This window comes from Entelurus aequoreus, linkage group LG26 (genome assembly GCF_033978785.1).
Source record: "Entelurus aequoreus isolate RoL-2023_Sb linkage group LG26, RoL_Eaeq_v1.1, whole genome shotgun sequence".
Lineage (NCBI taxonomy): Eukaryota > Metazoa > Chordata > Actinopteri > Syngnathiformes > Syngnathidae > Entelurus > Entelurus aequoreus.
In genome coordinates this window covers 1,492,491-1,519,990 of record NC_084756.1, presented here as the reverse complement: position 1 = coordinate 1,519,990, position 27,500 = coordinate 1,492,491, and the positions used below count along the sequence as shown (strand labels likewise).

The following is a 27,500-nucleotide window of genomic DNA, read 5'->3' as shown; positions in this document are numbered from 1 at the left end:
TTCCACATTTTGTTATGTTACAGCCTTATTTCAAAATGGAATAAATTAATTGTTGGCCTCAACATTCTACATATTTATTACAAAAATGCATAAGTATTCAGACCCTTCGCTCAGTACTTTGTTGATGCACCTTTGGCAGCAATTACAGCCTCGAGTCTTTTTGAATACGATGACACAAACTTGGCACACCTATCTTTGGACAGTTTCACCCATTCCTCTTTGCAGCACCTTTTAAGCTCCATCTAGTTAGATCTGAAGCGTTGGTTTTCATCCAGGATGTCTCTGTACATTGCTGCATTTATCTTTCCCTCTATCCTGACCCATCTCCCACACTCTGCAGCTACAAACCATCCACCAGTTTGCTTCATTGCAAGGATGGTATTGGCCTTGTGATGAGCGGTGCCTGGTTTTCTCCAAACGTGACGGTTGGCATTCACGCCAAAGACTTCAATCTTTGTCTCATCAGACCAGAGAATTTAGTTTCTCATGGTCTGAGAGTTTATCAGGTGCATATTGGCAAACGTTTTACTAAGAACTGGCATCCGCCTGGCCACTCTACCATACAGGCCTGATTGGTGGATTGTCCTTCTGGAAGGTTCTCCTCTCTCCACAAAGGAATGCCGTAGCTCTGACCGTGACCAATGGGTTACCTCCCTGACTAGACACAGATGAATGCAGCAATGTACAGAGACATCCTGGATGAAAAGCAACGCTTGCAATGCAACCTGATGAAGCTCGTATTCAAAATGACTTAAGGCTGTATTTGCTGCCGTAGATGCATCAACAAAGTATTGCAAAAAGACTGTAAATACTTATCTACATGTGATTTATTTTTATTTTTAGTACATTTTCTATATAAAAAAAAAACGTTTTCACATTGTCATTATGGGGTATTGTGTGTAGAATTTTGAGGACACAATGACATTTTTCCACTTTGGAGTAAGGCTGTAAGGCCCTTTGCATACTTTGCTCTGAAGGCTAATTCCCTCTACACGTGTTTTTTACACACCCTCACAAAATGTCCCCTTGTCCTCTCGTCTGTCACTAACAGGTGAAGCTTGCAGAGCAAGGCATGGGCTACCTGGTGTTCGGTGGGCTGGTGACCGCCACGCTGGCGCTGTTGCCCTTCGCCTTCCGCTTAGCCCAGCGTCTGGACATGTCCGGCTTCTGCTCGCTGTCAGCTCCCGAGCTGGTGGAGCTCTTGTTCAGGCCGGCTGGCGCTCACAACTACGCCTTTTACTTCATCACCACAGTGCTGAGAGTGTGTCTCACTGGACTCTTCTTCTTCATGATGTGTGTGGCCGAAAGGACCTACAAGCAGGCGAGCAAATCTTTACCTCTTCTGAGGAGGCTTTTACACGACATTACGAATGTGCTCCCCCCCACATTTTCTTGGCATCACATTTTTCTACAGGTTATTTTTTGGGGTATAATGCATTAATGTTAAAAGGGAACTGCACTTTTTTGGAATTTTGCTCATCATTCACAATCCTTATGAAAGACAAGCACACGTGTTTTCTTTTTTAATGAATTCTAACTCGCAAATAAACGTTAATTAAAGTCAGCTAGCAATAGACTCGCTCTATTTTGCCTCTAAAAACATCTCCATCCAGGTTTTATATACACGCTGTAAGTATACGTAATGTAGTAACATTTATAATAACATGTTATATATACATGATGTAAGTATATATGTAATGTAGTAACATTCATAATAACATGTCATATATACATGATGTAAGTATATGTGTAATGTAGTAACATTCATAATAATATGTAATACATACATGATGTAAGTATATATGTAATATAGTAACATTCATAATAACATGTAATATATACATGATATAAGTATATATGTAATGTAGTAACATTCATAATAACATGTAATATATACATGATGTAAGTATATACACTACCGTTCAAAAGTTTGGGGTCACATTGAAATGTCCTTATTTTTGAAGGAAAAGCACTGTACTTTTCAATGAAGATAACTTTAAACTAGTCTTAACTTTAAAGAAATACACTCTATACATTGCTAATGTCGTAAATGACTATTCTAGCTGCAAATGTCTGGTTTTTGGTGCAATATCTACATAGGTGTATAGAGGCCCATTTCCAGCAATTATCACTCCAGTGTTCTAATGGTACAATGTGTTTGCTCATTGGCTCAGAAGGCTAATTGATGATTAGAAAACCCTTGTGCAATCATGTTCACACATCTGAAAACAGTTTAGCTCGTTACAGAAGCTACAAAACTGACCTTCCTTTGAGCAGATTGAGTTTCTGGAGCATCACATTTGTGGGGTCAATTAAACACTCAAAATGGCCAGAAAAAGAGAACTTTCATCGAAACTCGACAGTTTATTATTGTTCTTAGAAATAAAGGGTTTTCCACAAAATTGTTTGGGTGACCCCAAACTTTTGAACGGTAGTGTATGTCATGTAGTAACATTAATAATAACATGTAATATATACATGATGTAAGTATATATGTAATGTAGTAACATTCATAATAACATGTAATATATACATGATATAAGTATATCTGTAATGTAGTAACATTCATAATAACATGTAATATATACATGATGTAAGTATATATGTAATGTAGTAACGTTCATAATAACATGTAATATATACATGATGTAAGTATATATGTAATGTAGTAACATTCATAATAACATGTAATATATACTTGATGTAAGTATACATGTAATGTAGTAACATTCATAATAACGTGTAATATTTACATATTTTTCTCATTTCAAGCATACGGAGGCGCAAATAAGAATCACGATTAATTTGAATTTTTTTTTTTTTAACACCCCTATCCACCACCTTCTACTATCCAGGTGTGAGGCATGATTTATAATCTGGAAATAACTTTCACCAGCTAAAAGGCGCTCATGAGCAGCAGCTTAGTATGTCAACACGGGAGCTGCACAAGCTAGTTAGTGTTATTTACGACGCAGCTAAAAATTGTTTGTCTGCGTAAACGCTTATAATGACAATATCGCTAATACTTGATCAATATTCAGGTCATGAGATGTAAATGGAGTATTGTTGACGCTTTTTGAATGCATTTTTAGAGTGATTTAGAGCCAAAATGGATTATTCAAATTTTTGGCACCATTGGTAGCCACCTAGAACAAGGCGATTATTACAAATTAGAATACAAAAAAAAATCTCTTATAAGGATTTAATGACAACAATCTAGCATTATGTCAGTATTTTACAAAATGTTCCCCTTTTTTAACATCAGGTTTAAATATTGATGTTTTCTTTTATTAACTGTGATTTATGACGATTATGAGAATGCGGGGGGAAAAGCCAGAGCATTGTTTTTTTTGTTTTCATTGCCAAATATGAATTTCTTTGGACATTTTGCTTGACTTCCATCGACTGGACATTGTCTCCTCAACAGAGACTTTTATTCGCCAAACACTTCAACCACCTCACGTCAGCCCGCAAGGCCAAGAAGTCGGAGATCCCTCACTTCCGCCTGAAGAAGGTGCAGAACATCAAAATGTGGCTGTCGCTGCGCTCCTTTCTCAGGGTGCGTGTCCCTCAAACGCTGTCAGGCTGGCTTTACCGCAGGCTTTTTTGTCACGTCCACTTTGCTGGCTCGTTGCAGAGGCGCGGGCCGCAGCGCTCCGTCGATGTCATCGTGTCCACTATCTTTCTGCTGGCGCTCTCCATCTCATTCATCATCTGCGCGCAGGTAACATAATTGTATTTTTTTATGACAAAAAAATAAACATACACCCCCCCAACCCCACAACAAAAATGTTGGGGACCACTGACTAAGATGACATATCAAAACAACACTAAATTAAAGTGTACTTTTTGTACAGAACGCCACTACAATAATTTAAAACTAATAAAGTGCACTTTTGTGCATGATGTCACACAAAATATTTCAATAAGTGTCAAATAAAAATGAGCTGCATAATAGGATCTGCAGGTGTCTTGATGTGCAGGCTGGAACGAGTTAACGCTTGCATTTCCTTCCAAGCTTCTGCAGAGCCACAAAACCTTCCTAGAGTCACTGACCAACTGGGAGCTGATGGTGTGGGCCTCGTCGCTCATCCTTTTTCTGCTGCGGTTCGCCACGCTGGGGTCGGAGACAAACTGCAAGTACAGCAACTCCTCTGTGCTTCTCACTGAGCAGGTCAGAACTTGACTTCAATTGTCCGCTTGAATGTAGATTATTCAAAACCACACAGTAGGTACACGATCTGATGCTGGGGTGTCCAACTAATTTTCATGGTGGGCCACGTCGCGGGTTACAGCTGTTCTCAGAGGGCTGCTTGTAGCTGTAAAACATATAATGTGTAAATGTACCAGGGATGTAACGATTACTGTTATTGCAATAAACCGTATTAAAATCCCTGATCGTTTTGTATTATTATTACACATTTTTAATTACAGTAAATATCTGATTAACTGGTTAGTGCATGTGCACAAAGGTCCTGAGTAGTCCTGAGTTCAATCCCGGGCTCGGGATCTTTCTGTGTGGAGTATGCATGTTCTCCCTGTGACTGCGTGGGTTCCCTCCGGGTACTCCGGCTTCCTCCCACCTCCAAAAACATGCACCCGGGGATAGGTTGATTGGCAACACTAAATTGGCCCTAGTGTGTGAATGTGAGTGTGAATGTTGTCTGTCTATCTGTGTTGGCCCTGTGATGAGGTGGCGACTTGTCCAGGGTGTACCCCGCCTACCGCCCGAATTCAGCTGAGATAGGCTCCAGCACCCCCCGCGACCCCAAAAGGGACAAGCGGTAGAAAATGGATGGATGGATGGATCTGATGAATTAACTTACTTTGAAAAGTTACCTGTCGAAGCAGGTAGCGCTCTAATCGCTGGCTAGCTCAAATACTAACATAAATACCAGACACATGATGTCTTTTCCCCAAAAAGATAGTGTCTTATTATTTCCAGGTTTTTGCACATTAAATAATATGGTTTGACACCTGTGATCTATTGAGATGTAATCGTCATCATCACAATATATATATTTACATGTTTATATCTTACCATTTAAAGTCTATTGTCAACATTATATTATTCACATACAGTCGTCAGTCGTCCCTCGTTTATCGCTGTTGACCGCAATAAATTAATTTCCGTGAATTGGGAATCATTAATTATAAATCAGATATTTTAATAACGAGAGCATAAAAAACATGTTTACCACACCGTAAATAAGTTTTTTCAAAGAAATAACATCCTTCGGTCACCTTTACACTCTTTTAATCCAGTATAGTAATGCTGCCTGAGGCTGAGCCAGTCAGTGGTCACGATACTGGACAGTGGGCTCTGTAGTATTGATATTTTTAGCTTAGTTTGTCATTTTTCTGCTTGAAAACAATCAATTTACTATTAATTAAAAGATGTGTGGTGTGGTGAAACCACAATATTTGAAGTGCGATGTGGCTAGGGACAACTGTACATTGGTGACTATTGGGAAATATTATTCTATTTAAATACATGCAAAATACATTAAAAACAACTTCCACCATTCTTAACAACATATTACAGGTGAAACTCAAAAAATGTGAATATCGTGCAAAAGCCCATTCATGTCAGCAGTTCAACTTCAAATGTGAAACTAGTATGTGATGTAAATGCAAAGTAGGATATGTTAAGCCCTTATCATTTTGATAATCATGGTTTACAGTTTTTGAAAACCTCAAATGTTCTGAGATTTTCAATTAGAATTTTTCACAAGCTGTAATCATCAAAATTATAACAAAAGAAGGCTTGAAATATCATGATTTGCATGTCCTGAGACTGTGTCATACACAAGTTTCACTTTGTAAATGTATTTGGTTGTATAAACAAACTTTGCCCGTTATTCAAATTTTTTTAGATTCACCTGTATCAATGGTACAGGATAATGCATAGAAAACTACTCACATAACAAAAAATACTCTTTAACCAATCAAAACTGAGCTGCATTTAAACTTTTAATGCATGTATTAGACATGTTGACTGTGCAGGTGTGCCTCATGTCATAAGCATTGAGCGCCACTGTGTCTTTCAGATCAACTTGTACCTCAAGATGGAGAAAAAGCCCAACAAAAAAGAAGAGCTCAGTATCGTGAACAACGTCTTGAAGCTCGCTTCTAAACTCATGAAGGTGAGAGGTGGTGGTGGCTTGTCAATGCATCACAACATATCATAGCAATACACAGAGTGTGCAAATGTGCCCCCTCGGTAGTGCCAACCTCTAATTTCTGGTCAATGACCACATCATTCTGGTCCCCAAACCAAGTTCTCATAGACTTGGTCCACTCCTCCCAACATACAGTAGATAGTTGTATTACCACTTGTTGACCTGTGACCCGTTTACACTGAACTTTTGCCAGGAGCTCGACACTCCCTTTCGCCTTCTCGGTCTGACTGTCAACCCGCTCATCTACAACATCACCAGAGTGGTCATCTTGTCGGCTGTGTCCGCCGTGGTCAGCGACCTGCTGGGCTTCAACATTAGAGTGAGTCTCCACTCGGTTCAATTGCAATGTAAAATAGTCTCCATTCCGGTAAAACACTTTGTTCTAGTGTCTGATTTGTTGTTATTTCAAAGCTTAAAGCTAAAAAAGTTCCACCATGTTTGGTTTGAGTTTATAGAATGTGGCTTGTGGCGTATGAGGTGACTCCAATATTTCAACAAAAGAAACTTAAAATTTCACCTAATCTTTGGTCCTTAACGTTGTATTTTTTACAACAAGTTCATATGTCTAGTTTAACATCTTTTTTTTATTTAAATGGTGTTCCTGAGCAACTGTAGACAGCGCCACCGTTTGAGTATCAATGATCTAGAGCAGGGGTGTCCAATCTACCTTTTATGCTGTCATTCTGTCACCATTTAGTGGATAATGCGAGTAATTCAGGTCAATGACCTTTAATATGCTCTGAATAGAAAATCCATCCATCCATACATTTCCTACCGCTTGTCCCTTACGGGGTTGCGGGAGGTGCTGGAGCCTATCCTAATGCGCATAATTTACTTATATGACCCAATGCAAACAACCTTCCCTAGTCATGGTGCAAAAAAAACTACCAACACAAAATGTCAACAGACATGGTCACACATAGCACAACCTGCTCCCTGAAATTTGTTGGTATTAGAAAAAATATCCATGCACCATAAAAAAATCAAAAATTACACCCATTTAAATCCATTACAAAGCATGATGGGAAAAATGCTAAACACTTTCCACATTTATTCATATTTGGCACATTTTAGCTGCTTGATATTTCTGATTGATTACAAAACTTTAAAGAGGTTGTCACATAAGTAAACAAGGTAGGAGTCAAACTTTCACAGTCATAATATCCAATTATATTAATTATTAAATATATATCCATCATATTAATATAATATGTACACATATATATGTGTAAGCTACAGTATATACTGTATATGTATAGAGTATATGTGTATATAGGGTTGTACGGTATACCGGTACTAATAAAGTATTGCGGTACTAATCAATTTAAATCGGTACTACACCCACTTTGAAAAGTACCGGTACCGCTCTTTCATCTGAGTGCCGCTTTGTGGTGGTGTCTACAGAGCGGAGGCGCATGATGTTGAGCGTGTCAAAACGCACACACAAAGTGCATACAAATAATAATATCTTGAAGAGGAAGAATGGCAACAAAATACAATTATACTTGTTAGTCAAGAGGGTGGTGAAGTACAATATAGAGGTATTTGGGCTTCAAAAGTAACATTAAATGTGACTCTTTAAACATGGAGGCCCCGCGTTGCAAGTACTGTTTTACACCTTTCCTGCTTGTCGGCTCCCAGACCGTGGTCGAGGAGAGCAGGGGAGACGTTTCACTTCACAATGTGAGGTGAAAAGCTCCGCTCTTTGGTTGGAATGACGAGGCCGTTGATTAGTTACAACTTGGTCACTTAATTTATAATTTCCACAGGAAAAAAAACAACCGGACATCCACCATGCTATTAACACTACCTCTCCTAACTTGCCCACTCACTCACTTACTTACTTACTCACTCACTCACCCACCCCACATTCTGCCATTTTTTTAAATTTTTAATTTAATTTAATTAATTTTTTTCACATACGCTACTCTCACAACAGCTGCTTTAAAACACGCCTCGCCAAATGTGGCGATTAGTATTATCACCTTTGCTTCAAACTTATATAAACATTTAAATAATAAGCATTCAGATCTGCACAAGGAGTTTAAATAGTGACAGGTAATAATGTAGTTGTTACACCTGTCCTGCTGTTCGGTCCGGTGGAGACTGTAGTCGAGGAGCACAGGGGAGACGTTCCCTTCAGGGTCGATGCCATTTCAATGCCTTTTAATTTATATTTTAACCTTGTAAAATTGTTCTTTGACTGTGAGTGTTTAAAGGCCCACTGAAATGATTTTTTAAAATTTAAACAGGGATAGCAGATCCATTCTATGTGTCATACTTGATCATTTCGCGATATTGCCATATTTTTGCTGAAAGGATTTAGTAGAGAACATCAACGATAAAGTTCGCAACATTTGGTCGCTGATAAAAAAAGCCTTGCTTGTACCGGAAGTAGCGTGACGTCACAGGTTGAAAGGCTCCTCACATTTCCCCATTGTTTACACCAGCAGCGAGAGCGATTCGGACCGAGAAAGCGACGATTACCCCATTAGTTTGAGCCAGGATGAAAGATTCGTGGATGAGGAACGTGAGGGTGAAGGACTAGAGTGCAGTACAGGACGCATCTTTTTTCGCTCTGACCGTAACTTAGGTACAAGCTGGCTCATTGGATTCCACACTCTCTCCTTTTTCTATTGTGGATCACGGATTTGTATTTTGAACCACCTCGGATACTATATACTCTTGAAAATGAGAGTCGAGAACGCGAAATGGACATTCACAGTGACTTTTATCTCCACGACAATACATCGGCGAAGCACTTTAGCTACAGAGCTAACGTGATAGCATCGGGCTTAACTGCAGATAGAAACAAAAGAAATAAACCCCTGACTGGAAGGATACAGACAGAAAATCAACAATACTATTAAACCATGGACCTGTAACTACACGGTTAATGCTTTTCAGCCTGGCAAAGCTTAACAATGCTGTTGCTAACGACGCCATTGAAGCTAACTTAGCAACAGGACCTCACAGAGCTATGCTAAAAACATTAGCTATCCACCTACGCCAGCCAGCCCTCATCTGCTCATCAACACCCGTGCTCACCTGCGTTCCAGCAATCGACGGAGCGACGAAGGACTTCACCTGATCATCAATGCGGTCGGCGGCTAGCGTCGGATAGCGCATCTGCTATCCAAGTCAAAGTCCTCCTGGTTGTGTTGTTGCAGCCAGCCGTTAATACACCGATCCCACCTACAACTTTCTTCTTTGCAGTCTTCATTGTTCATTAAACAAATTGCAAAAGATTCACCAACACAGATGTCCAGAATACTGTGGAATTTTGCGATGAAAACCGAGCTTTTTTTATTGGATACAATGTGTCCGAATACTTCCGTTTCAACGATTGACGTCACGCGCATACGTCATCATACATAGACGTTTTCAACCGGAAGTTTCGCAGGAAATTTAAAATTGCACTTTATAAGTTAACCCGGCCGTATTGGCATGTGTTGCAATGTTAAGATTTCATCATTGATATATAAACTATCAGACTGCATGGTCGGTAGCAGTGGGTTTCAGTAGGCCTTTAATGTAGTTTAAGATATTCTGTTAAAACACAGCCAATATTGACATTTTTCGTAGTTCCATTTATTTGGAAAAGTATCAAAGTATCAATATACATTTTGCTACCGGTACTAAATTATTTGGTATCGGGACAGCCCTAGTGTGTGTATATACAAGTGTGTGTGTGTGTGTGTGTGTGTGTGTGTGTGTGTGTGTGTGTGTGTGTGTGTGTGTGTGTGTGTGTGTGTGTGTGTGTGTGTGTGTGTGTGTGTGTGTGTGTGTGTGTGTGTGTGTGTGTGTGTGTGTGTGTGTGTGTGTGTGTGTGTGTGTGTGTGTGTGTGTGTGTGTGTGTGCGTGCGTGCGTGTATATATATATATATATACTACCGTTCAAAAGTTTGGGGTCACATTGAAATGTCCTTATTTTTGAAGGAAAAGCACTGTACTTTTCAATGAAGATAACTTTAAACTAGTCTTAACTTTAAAGAAATACACTCTATACATTGCTAATGTGGTAAATGACTATTCTAGCTGCAAATGTCTGGTTTTTGGTGCAATATCTACATAGGTGTATAGAGGCCCATTTCCAGCAATTATCACTCCAGTGTTCTAATGGTACAATGTGTTTGCTCATTGGCTCAGAAGGCTAATTGATGATTAGAAAACCCTTGTGCAATCATGTTCACACATCTGAAAACAGTTTAGCTCGTTACAGAAGCTACAAAACTGACCTTCCTTTGAGCAGATTGAGTTTCTGGAGCATCACATTTGTGGGGTCAATTAAACGCTCAAAATGGCCAGAAAAAGAGAACTTTCATCGAAACTCGACAGTCTATTCTTGTTCTTAGAAATGAAGGCTATTCCACAAAATTGTTTGGGTGACCCCAAACTTTTGAACGGTAGTGTATATGTCATGTCTGTTCATGTTTTTGTTTTGGTCATGCGTCATGTCTGTTCATGTTTTTGTTTTGGCCATGTGTTTGTTTTTTGGACTCTTTTTAGTTCCTGGTTGCACTTCCTTGTTTGGTTTGGTTTCCATGGTCACCCATTAGTTTTCACCTGTCTTGTCACGCACCTGTTTCACGTTTCGAGTCACGCACCTGTTTTCACTGATCACGTCACTATTTAAATCAGTCTGTTTCTGTTGTTCGTCCTGGCGTCCTTACACATTCACACTCCTGCCACTCTGATGATCCATGCTGCTCTTTTTCATGTTTTTTCTCACGCCAAGTAAGTTTTGTTTATTAAGACCACAGTTAGTGTTTTTGTTTCTTTGTTCATAGTTTTTGTGCCCACGTGCATGTCTTTTGTTTCTTAGTCAAGTTTGTATTTCCGCCTTTGTGCGCGCCATTTGTTTGCTTCCTTTTTTTTGTAGTTTATTAGTGTTAAAAATAAATCATGTATTTAAATTCACGCCTTGCCCGCGCCAATTTTCCTTTGCCTTCCGGAGAAGCAAACCCCAAGAATCAAGTCATGACAGTATATATATATTTATATAGTGTGGGTGTGGGTGTGTATACAGTATAGGCCAAAAGTTTGGACACACCTTCTCATTTCAATCTGTTTTCTTTATTTTCATGACTATTTACATAGTAGATTGTCACTGAAGGCATCAAAACTATGTCACCTGTGAAGTGAAAACCATTTCAGGTGACTACCTCTTGAAGCTCATCGAGAGAATGCCAAGAGTGTGCAAAACAGTAATCAGAGCAAAGAGTGACTATTTTAAAGAAACTAAAATATAAAACATGTTTTCAGTTATTTCACCATTCATTTTTTTGTTAAGTACATAACTTCACATGTGTTCATTCATAGTTTTGATGCCTTCCGTGACAATCTACACTAAATAGTCATGAAAATAAAGAAAATGCATTGAATGAGAAGGTGTGTCCAAACTTTTGGCCTGTACTGTATATATGTGTATATATATATATATATATATATATATATATATATATATATATATATATATATATATATATACACACACACTGTATATGTGTGTATATACAGTACCTTATTTTTCGGATTATAAGTCGCTCTGGAGTATACGTTGCACCGGCCGAAAATGCATAATAAAGAAAGAAAAAAACATATATACGTCGCACTCGAGTATAAGTCGCATTTTTGGGGGAAATTTATTTGATAAAATCCAACACCAAGAATAGACATTTGAAAGGCAATTTAAAATAAATAAAGAATAGTGAACAACAGGCTGAATAAGTGTACGTTATATGACACATAAATAACCAACTGAGAACGTGCCTGGTATGTTAACATAGCATATGGTAAGAGTCATTCAAATAACTATAACATATAGAACATGCTATACGTTTACCAAACAATCTGTCACTCCTGATCGCTAAATCCGATGAAATTCTCTTCCTCGTTGTCGCTCCTGGTATGCGCCGCTTCCTTTCTTTCTGCTTCTCGATCGCCATTTTCTGCTAAATATTTCACTACGTCCGGCTTGTAATCTGCAGTATATGATTTCCTTTTCGGTTCCATTTTAGTTCAGCCCTTCTCAGTTTTTATAAGTTACCGCCAATGTTGAAATAATCCATTTTAATAGCTACGGATGTAGCAGCAGTTAGCATCCCATGACCCACAATGCACTTCTGCCATGACGCACAATGCACTTCTGCCATGACCCGCCCCCGCCGAATTCTTATTGGTTGACGTGTGTGACGATTGCTGACGTGTGTGTGACGATTGCTTCGTCTCTTACGCAAATGAGATAGATAATATTATTTGATATTTTACGGTCATGTGTTAATAATTTCACACATAAGTCGCTCCGGAGTATATGTCGCATCCCCGGCCAAACTATGAAAAAAAATGCGATTTATAATCCGAAAAATATGGTATATATATATATATATATATATATATATATATATATATGTATGTGTGTGTGTGTATTACTTTACATGCAGTCGGCTTTTGGCCCTCTACCAAATTTTTTGAGCCCAAAGCGGCGCCCAAGTCAGAAAGTTTGGACACCCCTGAACTACAGAGTTAAAGAGCTGCAAGTGCAGATGGTTATTGGCGTGGATTAGTGAATGTATATGAATGATTGTAAGGTGATTCAACAGTTGAACATGTTCTGCTTCTTTTGCAGCTGTGGAAAATCAAACCGTAATGTGAACGCGCCAAAAAGCACTTAAAGTTTCCTGAAGGAAGGTGTCAGACGCCGGCCACCTCTCGCCTTCACCCCTCGTGCAAAACTACTGACCACATGTCCGTCACACACTTAACGCTTTTGACCCTTGAATGTAGTGAAACATGACAAGGACAGAGTGAAACACAGACTATGTAGTTCAGTACTAACCTTCAAACATATATGACAATGCTAAGTAATGCCAGTAAATAAGCACAGGGGGCCATATTAAGGAAACTTTGGGATTTAAATGTATTTATTTTAGCACTTTGGTGTTCAATGACCACTGTCTGCCTTCCCTACTGAGGACCACTGGTGAATATAACTATGCAATGAATTGATGGATGTTTGATAGAATAAATTGTTTTACTCAATTTGCTTGAAGAGCATTCACACACGTTATTGTGCATCAAAACGTCTCAGCAATATTATTATTCAACTACCACATTTCTCAAACATTCACTTTCACCTCACAGTAATTCCTGGTTTTCCTTGAATTACACATTTCCTGGCCCAAAATTCCAATTGAAATGAATTGAGAACTTAGACTTAGACTGAGACTTAGACAAACTTTAATGATCCACAAGGGAAATTGTTCAACACAGTAGCTCAGTTACAATGATGGAAAGGACAATGCAGGTATAAATAGACTAATATAGCTATAAAAAATCTAACATATATACGAATATATACATAATATGTGTACAGAGTAATTTATATACAGATGTATTATATTATGTCATAACATATATACAATATAAACCAATGACCATGTACAATATTACAGTATATACAGTCTATATGACAGCAGCAGCATAAAAATGAGAGTAGGTCCAGCAGGAAATAGAAAATAGACATTATAAACAAAGAGAAGTAGCTAACATGTCAGGTGTCAGGTAATAGGCAGATGTCATCTATTGCTGTATGGCGAGTGATTATACAGCTGGATGGAGTGTGGAATGAAGGAGTTCTTAAATCGCACAGTGCGGGAAGGAAGTTGAAGGAGCCTGTTGGAGTATGAACTCCGCTGTCCCTTAATTGTCAGGTGGAATGGGTGGGAAGGATTGTCCATGATGGCCAGCAGTTTGTCCAGTGACCTCCTGTCCCTCACTGACACAAACGCCTCCAATTGCGTGCCAATAGTTTGGCCGGCTTTCCGGATCAGATTATCAATCCGGTTTGAGTCCCTTTTGCTGGTGCTGCTCCCCCAACAAATCATTGCGAAGTACAGTGCACTGGCCACAACAGACTGATAAAAGATCTCCAACAGCTTGCTGCACACATTGAATGACCTAAGCTTCCTCAGGAAAAAGAGTCTGCTCATGCCCTTCTTGTAAACAGCTTTGCAGTTGTCCTTCCAGTTTCGCTGTGCTTGTTGAGGGATGACATTTCAGCATGCCGAAATTGTATCAGCATGCCGTCACAGAAGGAAACACCTCCTAGGTAACACGTGAGCCAATCACCACGCCCCCACGCCTGCCTATACCTACCCGTTCTGTGCCCTATATAAACCATGGTATGTGAATGCTTCTATTAAAATCTCCTGCTGATTGAGGGAAACCCCTCATGAAACGAGCCTGTAGATATGAAATAGTCTTGTGATTTTTCCCACACATACATATTACGCTCTACCACGGTATCGAGCACTATTTTTTTGGATAATCTAATTAAGACATACATATATATATATATATATATATATATATATATATATATATATATATATATATATATATATATACATATATATACAGTATGTGTGTGTATATACACTACCGTTCAAAAGTTTGGGGTCACATTGAAATGTCCTTATTTTTGAAGGAAAAGCACTGTACTTTTCAATGAAGATAACTTTAAACTAGTCTTAACTTTAAAGAAATACACTCTATGCATTGGCAGCACGGTGGCAGAGGGGTTAGTGCGTCTGCCTCACAATACGAAGGTCCTGAGTAGTCTTGGGTTCAATCCCGGCCTCTGGATCTTTCTGTGTGGAGTTTGCATGTCCTCCCCGTGACTGCGTGGGTTCCCTCCGGGCACTCCGGCTTCCTCCCACCTCCAAAAGACATGCACCTGGGGATAGGTTGATTGGCAACACTAAATTGGCCCTAGTGTGTGAATGTGAGTGCGAATGTTGTCTGTCTATCTGTGTTGGCCCTGCGATGAGGTGGCGACTTGTCCAGGGTGTACCCCGCCTTCCGCCCGATTGTAGCTGAGATAGGCTCCAGCGCCCCCCACGACCCCAAAGGGAATAAGCGGTAGAAAATGGATGGATGGACTCTATGCATTGCTAATGTGGTAAATGACTATTCTAGCTGCAAATGTCTGTTTTTTGGTGCAATATCTACATAGGTGTATAGAGGCCCATTTCCAGCAACTATCACTCCAGTGTTCTAATGGTACAATGTGTTTGCTCATTGGCTCAGAAGGCTAATTGATGATTAGAAAACCCTTGTGCAATCATGTTCACACATCTGAAAACAGTTTAACTCGTTACAGAAGCTACAAAACTGACCTTCCTTTGAGCAGATTGAGTTTCTGGAGCATCACATTTGTGGGGTCAATTAAACGCTCAAAATGGCCAGAAAAAGTGAACTTTCATCTGAAACTCGACAGTCTATTCTTGTTCTTAGAAATGAAGGCTATTCCACAAAATTGTTTGGGTGACCCCAAACTTTTGAACGGTTGTGTGTGTGTATATATATATATATATATATATATATATATATATATATATATATATATATATATATATATATATATATATATATATATATATATATATATACATATATATATATATATATATATATATATATATATATACATATATATATATATATACATATATATATATATATATATATATGTATATATATATATATATGTATATATATGTATGTATGTATATATATATATATATGTATATATATGTATGTATGTATGTATATATATATATATATATATATATATATATATATATATATATATATATATATATATATATATATATATATATATATGATCCAGTTTAAGAAACTGTTCAAACTCAGTGGTTACAATGTTCAAGGAAGAGGAATACTGATAAAAATCTAGAACCTTATTGATGAATAACACATAATCTGTCGTACAGTAAATTAACTACCTACTCATATGAGCTGTATTGATAGTTATTTATTCATTCATTTGTTGCTTTGTTTAAGATAAAAAAGGAAGTGAAAAATTGTGTTTCAAATTATTTATATCAATCAATCAATCAATGTTTATTTATATAGCCCTAAATCACAAGTGTCTCAAAGGGCTGCACAAGCCACAACGACATCCTCGGTACAGAGCCCACATACGGGCAAGGAAAAACTCACCCCAGTGGGACGTCGATGTGAATGACTATGAGAAACCTTGGAGAGGACCGCATATGTGGGTAACCCCCCAGAGTGGGTCTGACATAATATTGTGAAAGTCCAGTCCACAGTGGATCCAACACATCAGCGAGAGTCCAGTCCATAGTGGGGCCAGCAGGAAACCGTCCCGAGCGGAGACGGGTCAGCAGCGCAGAGATGTCCCCAACCGATGCACAGGCTAGCGGTCCACCCGGGGTCCCGACTCTGGACAGCAAGCACTTCATCCATGGCCACCGGACCTGTGCAACCCCCCCTCCAAGGAAGAGGGGAGCAGAGGAGAGAAGAAAAGAAACGGCAGATCAACTGGTCTAAAAAGGGGGTCTATTTAAAGGCTAGAGTATACAAATGAGTTTTAAGATGGGACTTAAATGCTTCTACTGAGGTAGCATCTCTAACTGTTACCGGGAGGGCATTCCAGAGTACTGGAGCCCGAACAGAAAACGCTCTATAGCCCGCAGACTTTTTTTGGGCTCTGGGAATCACTAATAAACCGGAGTTCTTTGAACGCAGATTTCTTGTCGGGACATATGGTACAATACAATCGGCAAGATAGGCTGGAGCTAAACCGTGTAGTATTTTATACGTAAGTAGTAAAACCTTTAAGTCGCATCTTAGGTGCACAGGAAGCCAGTGCAGGTGAGCCAGTATAGGCGTAATATGATCAAACTTTCTTGTTTTTGTCAAAAGTCTAGCAGCCGCATTTTGTACCAACTGTAATCTTTTAATGCTAGACGTAGGGAGACCCGAAAATAATACGTGACAGTAATCGAGACGAGACGTAACGAACGCATGAATAATGATCATATGATTTATAGGATATTTATTATAGGAAAAAAATATAGTAAAGCGGTAGGACAAGCTCTGCTTTTTCCTACTGTTACAATGTGAAACTGTAATGTTATGTTATTATTTTATTTCATTATTTGTTTTTTGTTTTTTCTTTTTATTTTTTTAACACCCATCCATCCATTTCTACCGCCTGTCCCTTTTGGGGTCGCGGGGGGTCGCTGGAGCCTATCTCAGCTGCATTCGGGCAGAAGGCGGGTACACCCTGGACAAGTCGCCATCTCATCGCAGGGCCATCTTTTTTTAACATGTCCGAAATAAATATTTACAATACAATGTCAAAACAGTCCACGTGTTTAGGCTAAACATTGCAAAAACTTCCGCTTTTCCTTGAATTCCACATGTGATTATTTCAGCTGTTCACCGTTAGAGGTTTGCACTGTGGTAGCTTGTACTTGTGCTGGCCCGTCTATTAGCAGCAGTACGGTAAGGCACCGTGCAGTAGCAGCACGCCTCCGCTTGGAAGGGCACCAGCCAGCCTGAGAAGCACCAAGGACGGCGTGACAGAACACCGAGTCCCACTCTCTCACCTTTACTGGTTCTGTACATATTACAATACCAAGGTGAGAAAACCATTCATGTTTAAACATTCGTATGACTACGTGACGTTACATTGTTCGTCTTGCCAAGTTTCGTCCCTCGGTGGACCGATGATGTGGCAGAACCGCTTTTCGTGTTCTGACCCGTTCTCTGGGCTCCACGTTGCCAGGGAAACCGCGCCCACAATTGTCCTGCACATAAAAGTACATGTCTACAGTCAATTTGTGATTTTAACAGCAGTCTTCCCGGCTCCTTCTCGATGTCGAACCAGCAAGGAGAGAACTGTTTGTTGGGCTCAGTAGACGGCAAGAAGGACGTGAGGATGAAGGAGAAGAAATGCAAGTACAACACTGCTCACTTCATTAAGGACACCTGCCTGCACTATTAATTATTTATTATAAACTTATTGTTGAAAGTGGTTCCAATGTTTTTACTCTTCTGTAAAAAGCATAACATTTGCAAATATATTGTTAGATATTTTCGTAGTACAGCAACCTAATTACTTATGTGACAGAGCGCTTAGTCAAAGTCAAGGCCCGCGGGCCACATCCGGCCCGCGAATGAATTGTGTATGATATTTGATTAGTATTAGAACCGGCCCGCAGGCCACAGCCGCCTGCTGCTGTTTTGCATGCACCAATACACCATCAGTGTTGGCGCTAGAAATTTTCAAAATGGGGTCCCCGGGACCCCATCAAGTCAGAAAAATGGGGTCCTACAGTAATTTTTGGGGTGCCACTTTTTTGTAACCGTTTTGAAAACAAATTATAAAACATTATCCTGTTGTATCTCACATTCTATATTGTGTTTTGGAAAAATGTTGTCATAAGGCCTAGTGGTTAGAGTGTCCGCCTTAGATTGGGAGGTTGTGAGTTCAAACCCTGGCCGAGTCATACCAAAGACTACAAAAAATGGGACCCAGTGTGCTTGGCACTCAGCATCAAGGGTTGGAATTGGGGGTTAAATCACCAAATGATTCCTGAGCGCGGCCACCGCTGCTGCTCACTGCTCCCCTCACCTCCCAGGGGGTGAACACGGGGATGGGTCAAATGCAGAGGATAATTTCACCACACCCAGTGTGTATGTGTGTGACAATCATCAGTGTGCCAACAATAGCAGCGTAAGCTAGCATTATCTCACTGCTATCAATGCACCGCTAAAATAGTTTGTCTGCGTTAGGGCTTATAATAACAATTATCACTCATATTTGGTTAATTTTCAGGTCACGACATTTAAATGGAGTATTGTTGGTGCTTTCTGAATGTTTTAGAGCAGGGGTAGGGAACCTATGGCTCTAGAGCCAGATGTGGCTCTTTTGATGACTGCATCTGGCTCTCCGATAAATCTTAGCTGACATTGCTTAACACGATAAGTAATTAATCATTCCGCTGGTAATCACAGTGTTAAAAATAACGTTCAAATTATAAAACATGCTCATGCATTTTAATCCATCTATCCGTTTTCTATCGCACCTGTTCAAGAAGTCGCATTAATGATAAGAAGTATTATATTTATTATTGGTTAGCTTTAGAATAACAATGTTATTAAAAAGAATAAGAGACTTATTATACTCTAAAAATGTTGGTCTTACTTAAAAAGGTTTAATTGTTTAGTTGTATTCAGAGTTAAAAAATATTATATGGCTCTCACGGAAATACATTTTGAAATATTTGGCTTTCATGGCTCTCTCAGCCAAAAAGGTTCCCGACCCCTGTTTTAGAGAGTATAATGGGAGGACCCTCCATCTGTTGACTCATTTGTTAGATATTTATTTACTATTTCAAATGCATAAAAAAGCCAAGCATATGTGTTCTTGTCTTACATTATGGTTGTGAATGATAAACAGCACATCTCTTTACAATGTTTGTGTATTTCCATTATGATTGGAATATGCTAATATGGTCAGAGTGCAGAAGTGTTACTACCGTGATGTCAATCTTCAAAAATAGCCGAATATATTCCAAGAGCAATATTTTAAAATGACTGACTGAATTTGTGACATTTAGACGGTATTTTCACATACTTTGTGTATTGTAAATACAATTGGATATAGTTTAATGGATATAATGACACACAAATAAGTAGAGATGTCCGATAATATCGGGCTGCCGATATTATCGGCCAATAAATGCTTTAAAATGTAATATTGGAAATTATCTGTATCAGTTTCAAAAAGTAAAATGACTTTTTAAAATGCCGCTGTACGGAGTGGTACACGGACGTAGGGAGAAGTACAGAGCGCCAATAAACCTTAAAGGGACTGCCTTTGCGTGCCGGCCCAATCGCATAATATCTACGGCTTTTCACACACACAAGTGAATGCAAGGCATACTTGTTCAACAGCCATACAGGTCACACTGAGGGTGGACGTATAAACAACTTTAACACTGTTACAAATATGCGCCACACTATGAACCCACACCAAACAAGAATGACAAACACATTTCGGGAGAACATCCGCACCGTAACACAACATAAACACAACAGAACAAATACCCAGAACCCCTTGCAGCACTAACTCTTCCGGGACGCTACAATATACACCCCCGCTAAACCCCCCCCACCCCCCCCCCACCCCCCCCCCCCCCCCCGCCCACCTCAAACTCCTCATGTTCCAAATTCAAAGTTGCTGTTTTGAGGCATGTTAAAAAAAATAATGCACTTTGTGACTTCAATAATAAATATGGCAGCGCCATGTTGGCATTTTTTTCCATAACTTGAGTTGATTTATTTTGGAAAACCTTGTTACATTGTTTAATGCATCCAGCGGGGCATCACAACAAAATTAGGCATAATAATGTGTTAATTCCACGACTGTATATATCGGTATCGGTTGTTATCGGAATCGGTAATTAAAAGTTGGACAATATCGGAATATTAATAATAGAAATGTCGGATACTTCTCTTGTTGCCTTCTTTGTATTTGACTTTATTAAATGTCTGGGTACAATTTTTTTTTGACAAAACCAGTTTTCTTTTAAATAATATAGAAATTTATCAGAGCTGTTTATCTATTTTATGGAGGAATGTAGTTCATCATAGAACTGGCACCTAATGTTATTAAAAAAGTATTGCTTTTGAATCGCGAATCGATTCTGAATCAAATCATTACCCCCAAGAATCGAATCAAAATTTGTGGTGCCCAAAGATTCACAGCCCTAAAATACCAATAGAAATAACACAATTGATAATGCCATCCATCCATTTTCTACCGCTTATTCCCTTTGGGGTCGCGGGGGGCGCTGGAGCCTATCTCAGCTACAATCGGACGGAAGGCAAGGTACACCCTGGACAAGTCGCCACCTCATCGCAGCACTATTGATAATGAATAATACTAATAATTACCTCAATTATCAACAATACCCGGTACATATATCTAGTTAAAACTCTAATTACAAAATAAAGTAGATAAATGGAGAGGAAGAACGACAAGCAGACTATATTAACCTTATAGATTGTTATAGTACAAATAGGTCAAGCTTTGTCAGTACGTTACCCAGTTTTCCCCTGAGGGGGATGGCGTTAATATATGTTTGATGTTCAGTTCACCTTAATACATCTCAACTTTGCCGTGAAAATGTGCATACGTCAGGTTTTTGTGCGGGTGCAAAATGAGGCCCCTGGTGTTTTTGGGCTGATCATATGGGTTGACTGTGACATTTGCTACGCCAACTCATGGCGGGGATGCTTGTAACTTAAAGTATAATAATTAGCAGAGAGACGACTCTTTTCAAAACACTTTTAAGTTGAGGCACCAGTGTATATTTTAGATATTTGTTCTAACCAGAGATTCAAATGTTTACCACCATCTTTTGTTACTACATATGTTTTGTTTAGATTTGTATTTGTCTCAAACATTTTATTACATTCATTTAGAGTGCAGTATTTATTTTATTAACTTTATTATTTCTTATGTGTCAGGAGAGGAAAATAAATCCCACTTATTTAATAACCTATAACTCCATGTTGCAAAATTAGTTACATTAAAGTAAAATGATTACATTATTAAAAGGGCTGTTTGCAACTTCCTTACAGTTTACATTTTAAACACAACTTAACAAGAACACCATTGGCGAGCATAAGTTACCATTAGTGGTTTAACATTTGTTTTAAAACTGTCTATATTTTTCACAATTACCATGTTTTTGTGATTAAAATAAAATGTCCGTCCCGGAAATAATAATTGGTGTTTGGGACTGTCACCGTGTCTCGTCAACACGCAGCGCGTGCAGTACCGTGCACACATACAAAAGCAATCCAAGAGAAGAAACGAACAATTTGTTGTTGTTTTGAGAGAATATACATTCAATGACAGCCAACACTAACTAACCAAATCGCTATCATTAGCTAACAACACCCAAAGCTAATGCATGTGCAGGTGTTAGGTACGTACGTACGGAGTTATGTTATTACTTCCTAGAAGACAAAAGAGGGCGGCCACAAGACATTGAAACAAAGTTGAGATCTTGTTGAATTAGATCCCCAAACTCAAACCTAACGTTGAAACAACATGCTTTTTGACAACGTTTATTCAATTTTGGGTTCTGACGTTGATTTGACCATTGAAATTTGGTCATTTCTTAACCAATATTCTACAACACAAATACAACGTTGAAACAATATACTTTTTGACAACGTTTATTCAATGTCGGGTTCTGTCTTTGATTTGACCATTGAAATTTGATAATTTCCCAACCAATATACTACAACACAAAGACAACATTAAAACAACATACTATTTGACGTTTATTCAATGTCAGGTTCTGATGTTGATTTGACAATTGAATTTTGGTGATTTCCTAACCAATATTCTACAACACAAATACAAGGTTGGAACAACATGACAACTTTTATTCATTGTCAGGTTGTGACGTTGATTTGACCATTGAAATTTGGTCATTTCCAGTGTTGGGACTAACGCGTTACAAAGTAACGCGTTACTGTAACGCCGTTAGTTTCGGCGGTAACTAGTAATCTAACGCGTTTTTTTTTTATATTCAGTAACTCAGTTACCGTTACTACATGATGCGTTACTGCGTTATTTTACGTTATTTTTTATGTAGTATCGGCTAGAAACAGAGGATCTGAGTGTGTTTTATTGCAGCGGCGTGCTTCTGATTCTTCCTCTGCGCTCTGTGTGTGTGTGTGTGTGTGTGTGTGTGTGTGTGTGTGTGTGTGTGTGTGTGTGTGTGGGGGGGGGTGGGAAGGGGAGGGGAGGGGGGGCAGGGGGGTGCGCAATACAACGTAAACCGTTGGCCAACCAAAAAGTAACCACAGAACACTATACGACTATACGGTATAGTGTTCTGTGGTTACTTTTTGGTTGGCCAAGCGGACGTGACGACAGGCTGTCCTCACTCAGGTCCACACGGACCTGGAGGGGGCGTGTCTTAATCCGGCTGGAAATCTGGAGAAATTGGGGAGAATGGTTGTCCCGGGGAGAGGCTCTGAAATTCGGGAGGGTTGGCAAGTATGATATATTCTCACTTCTTTTCTTTTGTCGAGCACAAAGAAAATAACATTTGAGTTAAATGTAAGTTGTGTCTTGGATCAAAGATCCCGTCTACTACCCAAAACAACAATTCAAATCTGCCTGGTTAGGCTTTGTGTATGTCACGTGTGCCTTCCTTAGGTGAAGCCAGGTTTACAGCTATATTGTTGATTGATTGATTGAAACTTGTATTAGTAGATTGCACAGTACAGTACATATTTCGTACAATTGACCACTAAATGGTAACACCCCAATACGTTTTTCAACTTGTTTAAGTCGGGGTCCACGTAAATTGATTCATGATAAAGATACTATCAGATATACAGTATACTAATATCATAATACAGTCATCACACAAGATAATCATCAGAGTATATACAGTACATTGAATTATTTAGATTATTTACAATCCGGGGTGTGGGATATGGAGGGGGGTTAGGTTTATTGGTATCAACACTTCAGTCATCAACAATCAGCATCAACAATTGCATCATCAGAGAATTTTTTTTTTCCAGAAAACACAGAGTGAGATGTTCTGCCTCTTGTGCGAAACACAAATGCATACAATTACTTAACACATTAAAATGACTAGAACAGTGAACGTGAATGGAAGACCTGACGGATAAAATTTACGGGTGCGCATCATCAGTAGTGTTCCTCTGGGTCATTCGATGTTTCGGCCTTTAACACTATACACCCTCTCCAGAGGCGGCCAGCTACAGGATGATCAGACCTTAGCTTGCGACCCAAGCCCAATTAGCCATAAAAGTCACCTTGTTGGCAGACCTATCAGGGAACTATGCATGGCAGGGGCGTCCGGTTCCCTGAGTCAGCTTTGCCTGACCGCATACCTCCTGATGCACTAGTTGGGGGCCCAATTGGGGTCATTCCTCTACAGCCAGAGCCACCGGCTGCTCTTTTCGGCTGCTTCAGATGCGGTTTTGATGGCTGTACGCAGGCACTGACCCCTGACTCCCAAGTCCCTCAGCAGTTTTGCGGTAGAGGTTCCCACAAAACCTCTGCACCCAACCTCCACAGGGCGGACTTCAGTATTCCAGCCGCGATTTTGAGCTTCCGCGGCCAGCTCGGAATACCGCAAATATTTCCTCTCATATGCCTCCTCCATGGATTCTTCCCAGGGTACAGTGAGCTCAACAATGAAGGCCTTTTTGTGGGAAGGGGACCAGAGCACTAGGTCAGGCCTCAAAGTGGTAGTGGCGATCTGGTTGGGGAAAATCAGCTGTTTGCCAACATCTGCCAGCATCTTACAGTCGCGTGCTGGACACAGCTGACTTCTCTCTGACGGGTTAACGTTGCGCCCGGCAACTGTGACCCCTTCACGGACAAAGGTAGTTCTCCATGAGGTCTTAGATGTTGGTGGTGGTAGTGCATTGATGTTGGATCGTTTTACCTCCAGTGTGGAAGCAAGGCTCTTCAAAACTTGGTTGTGGCGCCAGTATATCGCCCCTGAGTGAGGCTGGTTTTGCAACCTGTGAGTATGTGTCGGAGGGAGGCTGGCTTAGCACAAAGAGCTCATGATGGATCTTCGCCAAACCACTGCTGGAGATTGGTTGGGGTCGGAAGGACATAGTAGGTAGATCTGATGACAAAGCTTAAGCTCCTTGCATCCATGGCCTATACATCCCCCCAGCTCAACTTCTTTCTTTCAACGCCTTCCCACCGAGTCCACCGACCCTGTTTGCCAAGAGTGACTGCCTTGGCCCATCTCAAGGCCTCCTCCTGACGCCGTACCACCATCTTCCTCCGTGTTGGCACAGTGGCACTTCTCCAGGCAGGGCGACTAGACATAAGACCAAGGCCTCCTCTACCTTCTTGAACATTTCCCACAATGTCAGCATGTCTGAGAGCTGCTGTTGCCTCTTCAACTGCTCTTGCTGGTGTCCACTTGCGCCCTGAAACCAACGTTGGTGCATTTTCCCTAACCGCTGGATCTTTGGATTCATTCAAGGTCAACTGCAGTCGTGTTTTGGCACACTTGAACTCCTCTGTAAGACTGGTAAGGGGCAACTTGAGGATACTGTCACCGTAAAGGCCTATGGTGGTGAGACAGCGTGGAACTCCAAGCCACTTTTTTATGTAGCCGGTGACTCTTCTCTCCAGCTTCTCCACCGTTGAGATGGGCACCTCATAGACTGCCAGGGGCCACATCACCCGGGGTAGTAAGCCGAACTGAAGGCACCAGGACTTGAGCTTCCCAGGAAGTTGGGTATTGTCAATCGCCAGTAAGCCTCTTTTGATGTCATTGCACAACTGCTTCACCTGGTCTTTATCTCTTAGACTTGCATCATATCGCCTTCCTAGACTTTTGACTGGCTGCTCGGATATAGTGGGGATTGGCTCATCTCCAATGAAGAACTGCAAATCAGCGAGCACTCCCTTCACCACTGAGATGCTGCGTGACTTGTATGGGTTAATCTTCATCTGAGCCCAACTGATGTTCTCCTCGAGTTTTCTGAGTAATCTCCTGGTGCAAGGGATGGTGGTAGTCAGAGTGGTGATGTCATCCATGTAGGCTCTGAGGGGAGGGAGGCGCCTGCAAGAGCCCAGTTTTTGTCCACCTACGACCCATTATGAGGCTCGGATGATGATCTCCATGGCCATGGTAAATGCCAAGGGGGATACAGTACATCCGGCCATGAAGCCTATTTCCAGGTGCTGCCATGAGGTGGTAATGGACAATGAAACAGTGTAGGTCTGACTTGGTAGGATATGTACAGCAAGTAGTGGACACAGAGAGAGAGATCAGAAAGTATAAGAAAAAGTGTCTACATTTGATTATTTACAATCTGAAGAGGTATTATGTGGAAGGGAGGGTGTTAGTTTAGGGTTGTAGTTGCCTGGAGGTGTTCTTTTAGTGCGGTTTTGAAGGAGGATAGAGATGCCCTTTATTTTACACCTGTTGGGAGTGCATTCCATATTGATGTGGCATAGAAAGAGAATGAGTTAAGACCTTTGTTAGTTCGGAATCTGGGTTTAACGTGGTTAGTGTTAGTGTTAGTGTTATTATGCTGTTTGTTACTTATGTATGTTATGTTGCAGCTATTTAAAATAGTTTTGTCAATTTGTTCTGGCCTGAAACAAATTGGTCCTTTGAAACATATCTTTGTCTTTGTGTGTTGTATGTAGACCACATTGCTTAGCGGAGTTCAGTGATGCAAATGCATGTCAAGTTGATTAACAGATTGTATTATTCTCCAGTGCAATAACAGTACTGAAATGAAGGCTAAAAGGGCATTAATGGGAGCTTTAAAAAAAAAAAAAGTAGAAGAAGTAAATAAATAGTTACTTTTCACAGTAACGCATTACTTTTTGGTGTAAGTAACTGAGTTAGTAACTGAGTTACTTTTCAAATAAAGTAACTAGTAACTGTAACTAGTTACTGGTTTTCAGTAACTAACCCAACACTGGTCATTTCCCAACCAAACAACATGGATCCAACGTTAGACATCAACCTAGTCTCAAATTACAAATACAACTATTTAGTAAAGTTGTTTTAAATGCGTTGTATCACTGTTGTGTGCCTGCTGGGTTAAATACATTGAAAAGTTAGCGCCCACTAGGCATCTGTGTAAATGTGTACATTTATTTTTTCCTATATTTTCTTACCTTTTAGGATTTGCCACTGATGTGTCTTTAAAAGTCCTGCATACATTTATATGCAACAAGTATGCATGTTCTCACGACTTCGCACTGTTACTATTTGTGTTTTAAATCTTGCAGCGTGGGCGTCCTATATGACAAACTCTCCCACCGTGATCGTGATGATCGGCCTGCCTGCCAGAGGGAAGACGTACATGTCCAAAAAGCTTACGCGGTACCTCAACTGGATCGGCGTTCCCACCAAAGGTAAAATACCAACCTTCCTTTCAGTGGAACATTTGGAAACCTTATTCTACATTTATTTTCAGGGGTAATTTGTGATACTGCATTGTGTGTGCACAATGTTTATTGCAATTGTGTTTATACAGCATAGTGGGATATTTCTGCATAAGTTGAATGCTTATCGTTATTGAATCATACCTGCTGATGTGTATTTGTGTAATAAAGCGGGTGTATGGAGGTTCATTTGTGTCTTTATTACAAAAGCTTTTTTTTTTTACACTGAATTTATGTAACTTAATTTTTTGCTTTTGATTTTGTGAACTGCATTTTTCATGCTGAAAAGTTTACTAAAAAAATTCAGTGTATAAAAATGTATTGTAATTCTACAGTTTGAACATATCCAGCTGGCCGCATTGAAATGTTAATTATTTTGTTTTATGCCCAGGTAGCCCAGTTAACTGCTTTTTTTATGCTATTTTGCAAGACCCGTGTCACGTGACTTCCAACTTGACACCTCATTGGCTGGTTCTGAG

General features: G+C 39.9%; 2 protein-coding genes across 5 annotated transcripts in view; both read left to right on the top strand.

Annotated features, from left to right (window-relative positions):
• Positions 1–13,223, top strand: part of phtf1 (putative homeodomain transcription factor 1) — a 58,945-nt gene extending 45,722 nt beyond the window's left edge. For both annotated transcript variants that reach the window (XM_062038054.1, XM_062038053.1), the window contains exons 11-17: positions 1,052–1,321; positions 3,428–3,559; positions 3,638–3,724; positions 4,019–4,174; positions 6,051–6,146; positions 6,376–6,501; positions 12,811–13,223. In XM_062038054.1, the coding sequence (XP_061894038.1) occupies positions 1,052–1,321; positions 3,428–3,559; positions 3,638–3,724; positions 4,019–4,174; positions 6,051–6,146; positions 6,376–6,501; positions 12,811–12,831 (888 nt within the window). In that variant the 3' untranslated portion in view covers positions 12,832–13,223. The remainder of the gene's footprint in view (positions 1–1,051; positions 1,322–3,427; positions 3,560–3,637; positions 3,725–4,018; positions 4,175–6,050; positions 6,147–6,375; positions 6,502–12,810) is intronic.
• A 4,308-nt stretch (positions 13,224–17,531) lies between these two features.
• Positions 17,532–27,500, top strand: part of LOC133643547 (6-phosphofructo-2-kinase/fructose-2,6-bisphosphatase 2-like) — a 40,647-nt gene continuing 30,678 nt past the window's right edge. For 2 of the 3 annotated variants that reach the window (XM_062038184.1, XM_062038182.1), the window contains exons 1-3: positions 17,532–17,656; positions 17,871–17,971; positions 26,866–26,991. In XM_062038184.1, coding sequence (XP_061894168.1) covers positions 17,893–17,971; positions 26,866–26,991 — 205 coding nt within the window. In that variant the 5' untranslated portion in view covers positions 17,532–17,656; positions 17,871–17,892. The remainder of the gene's footprint in view (positions 17,657–17,870; positions 17,972–26,865; positions 26,992–27,500) is intronic. The other variant, XM_062038183.1, reaches the window with a different exon arrangement.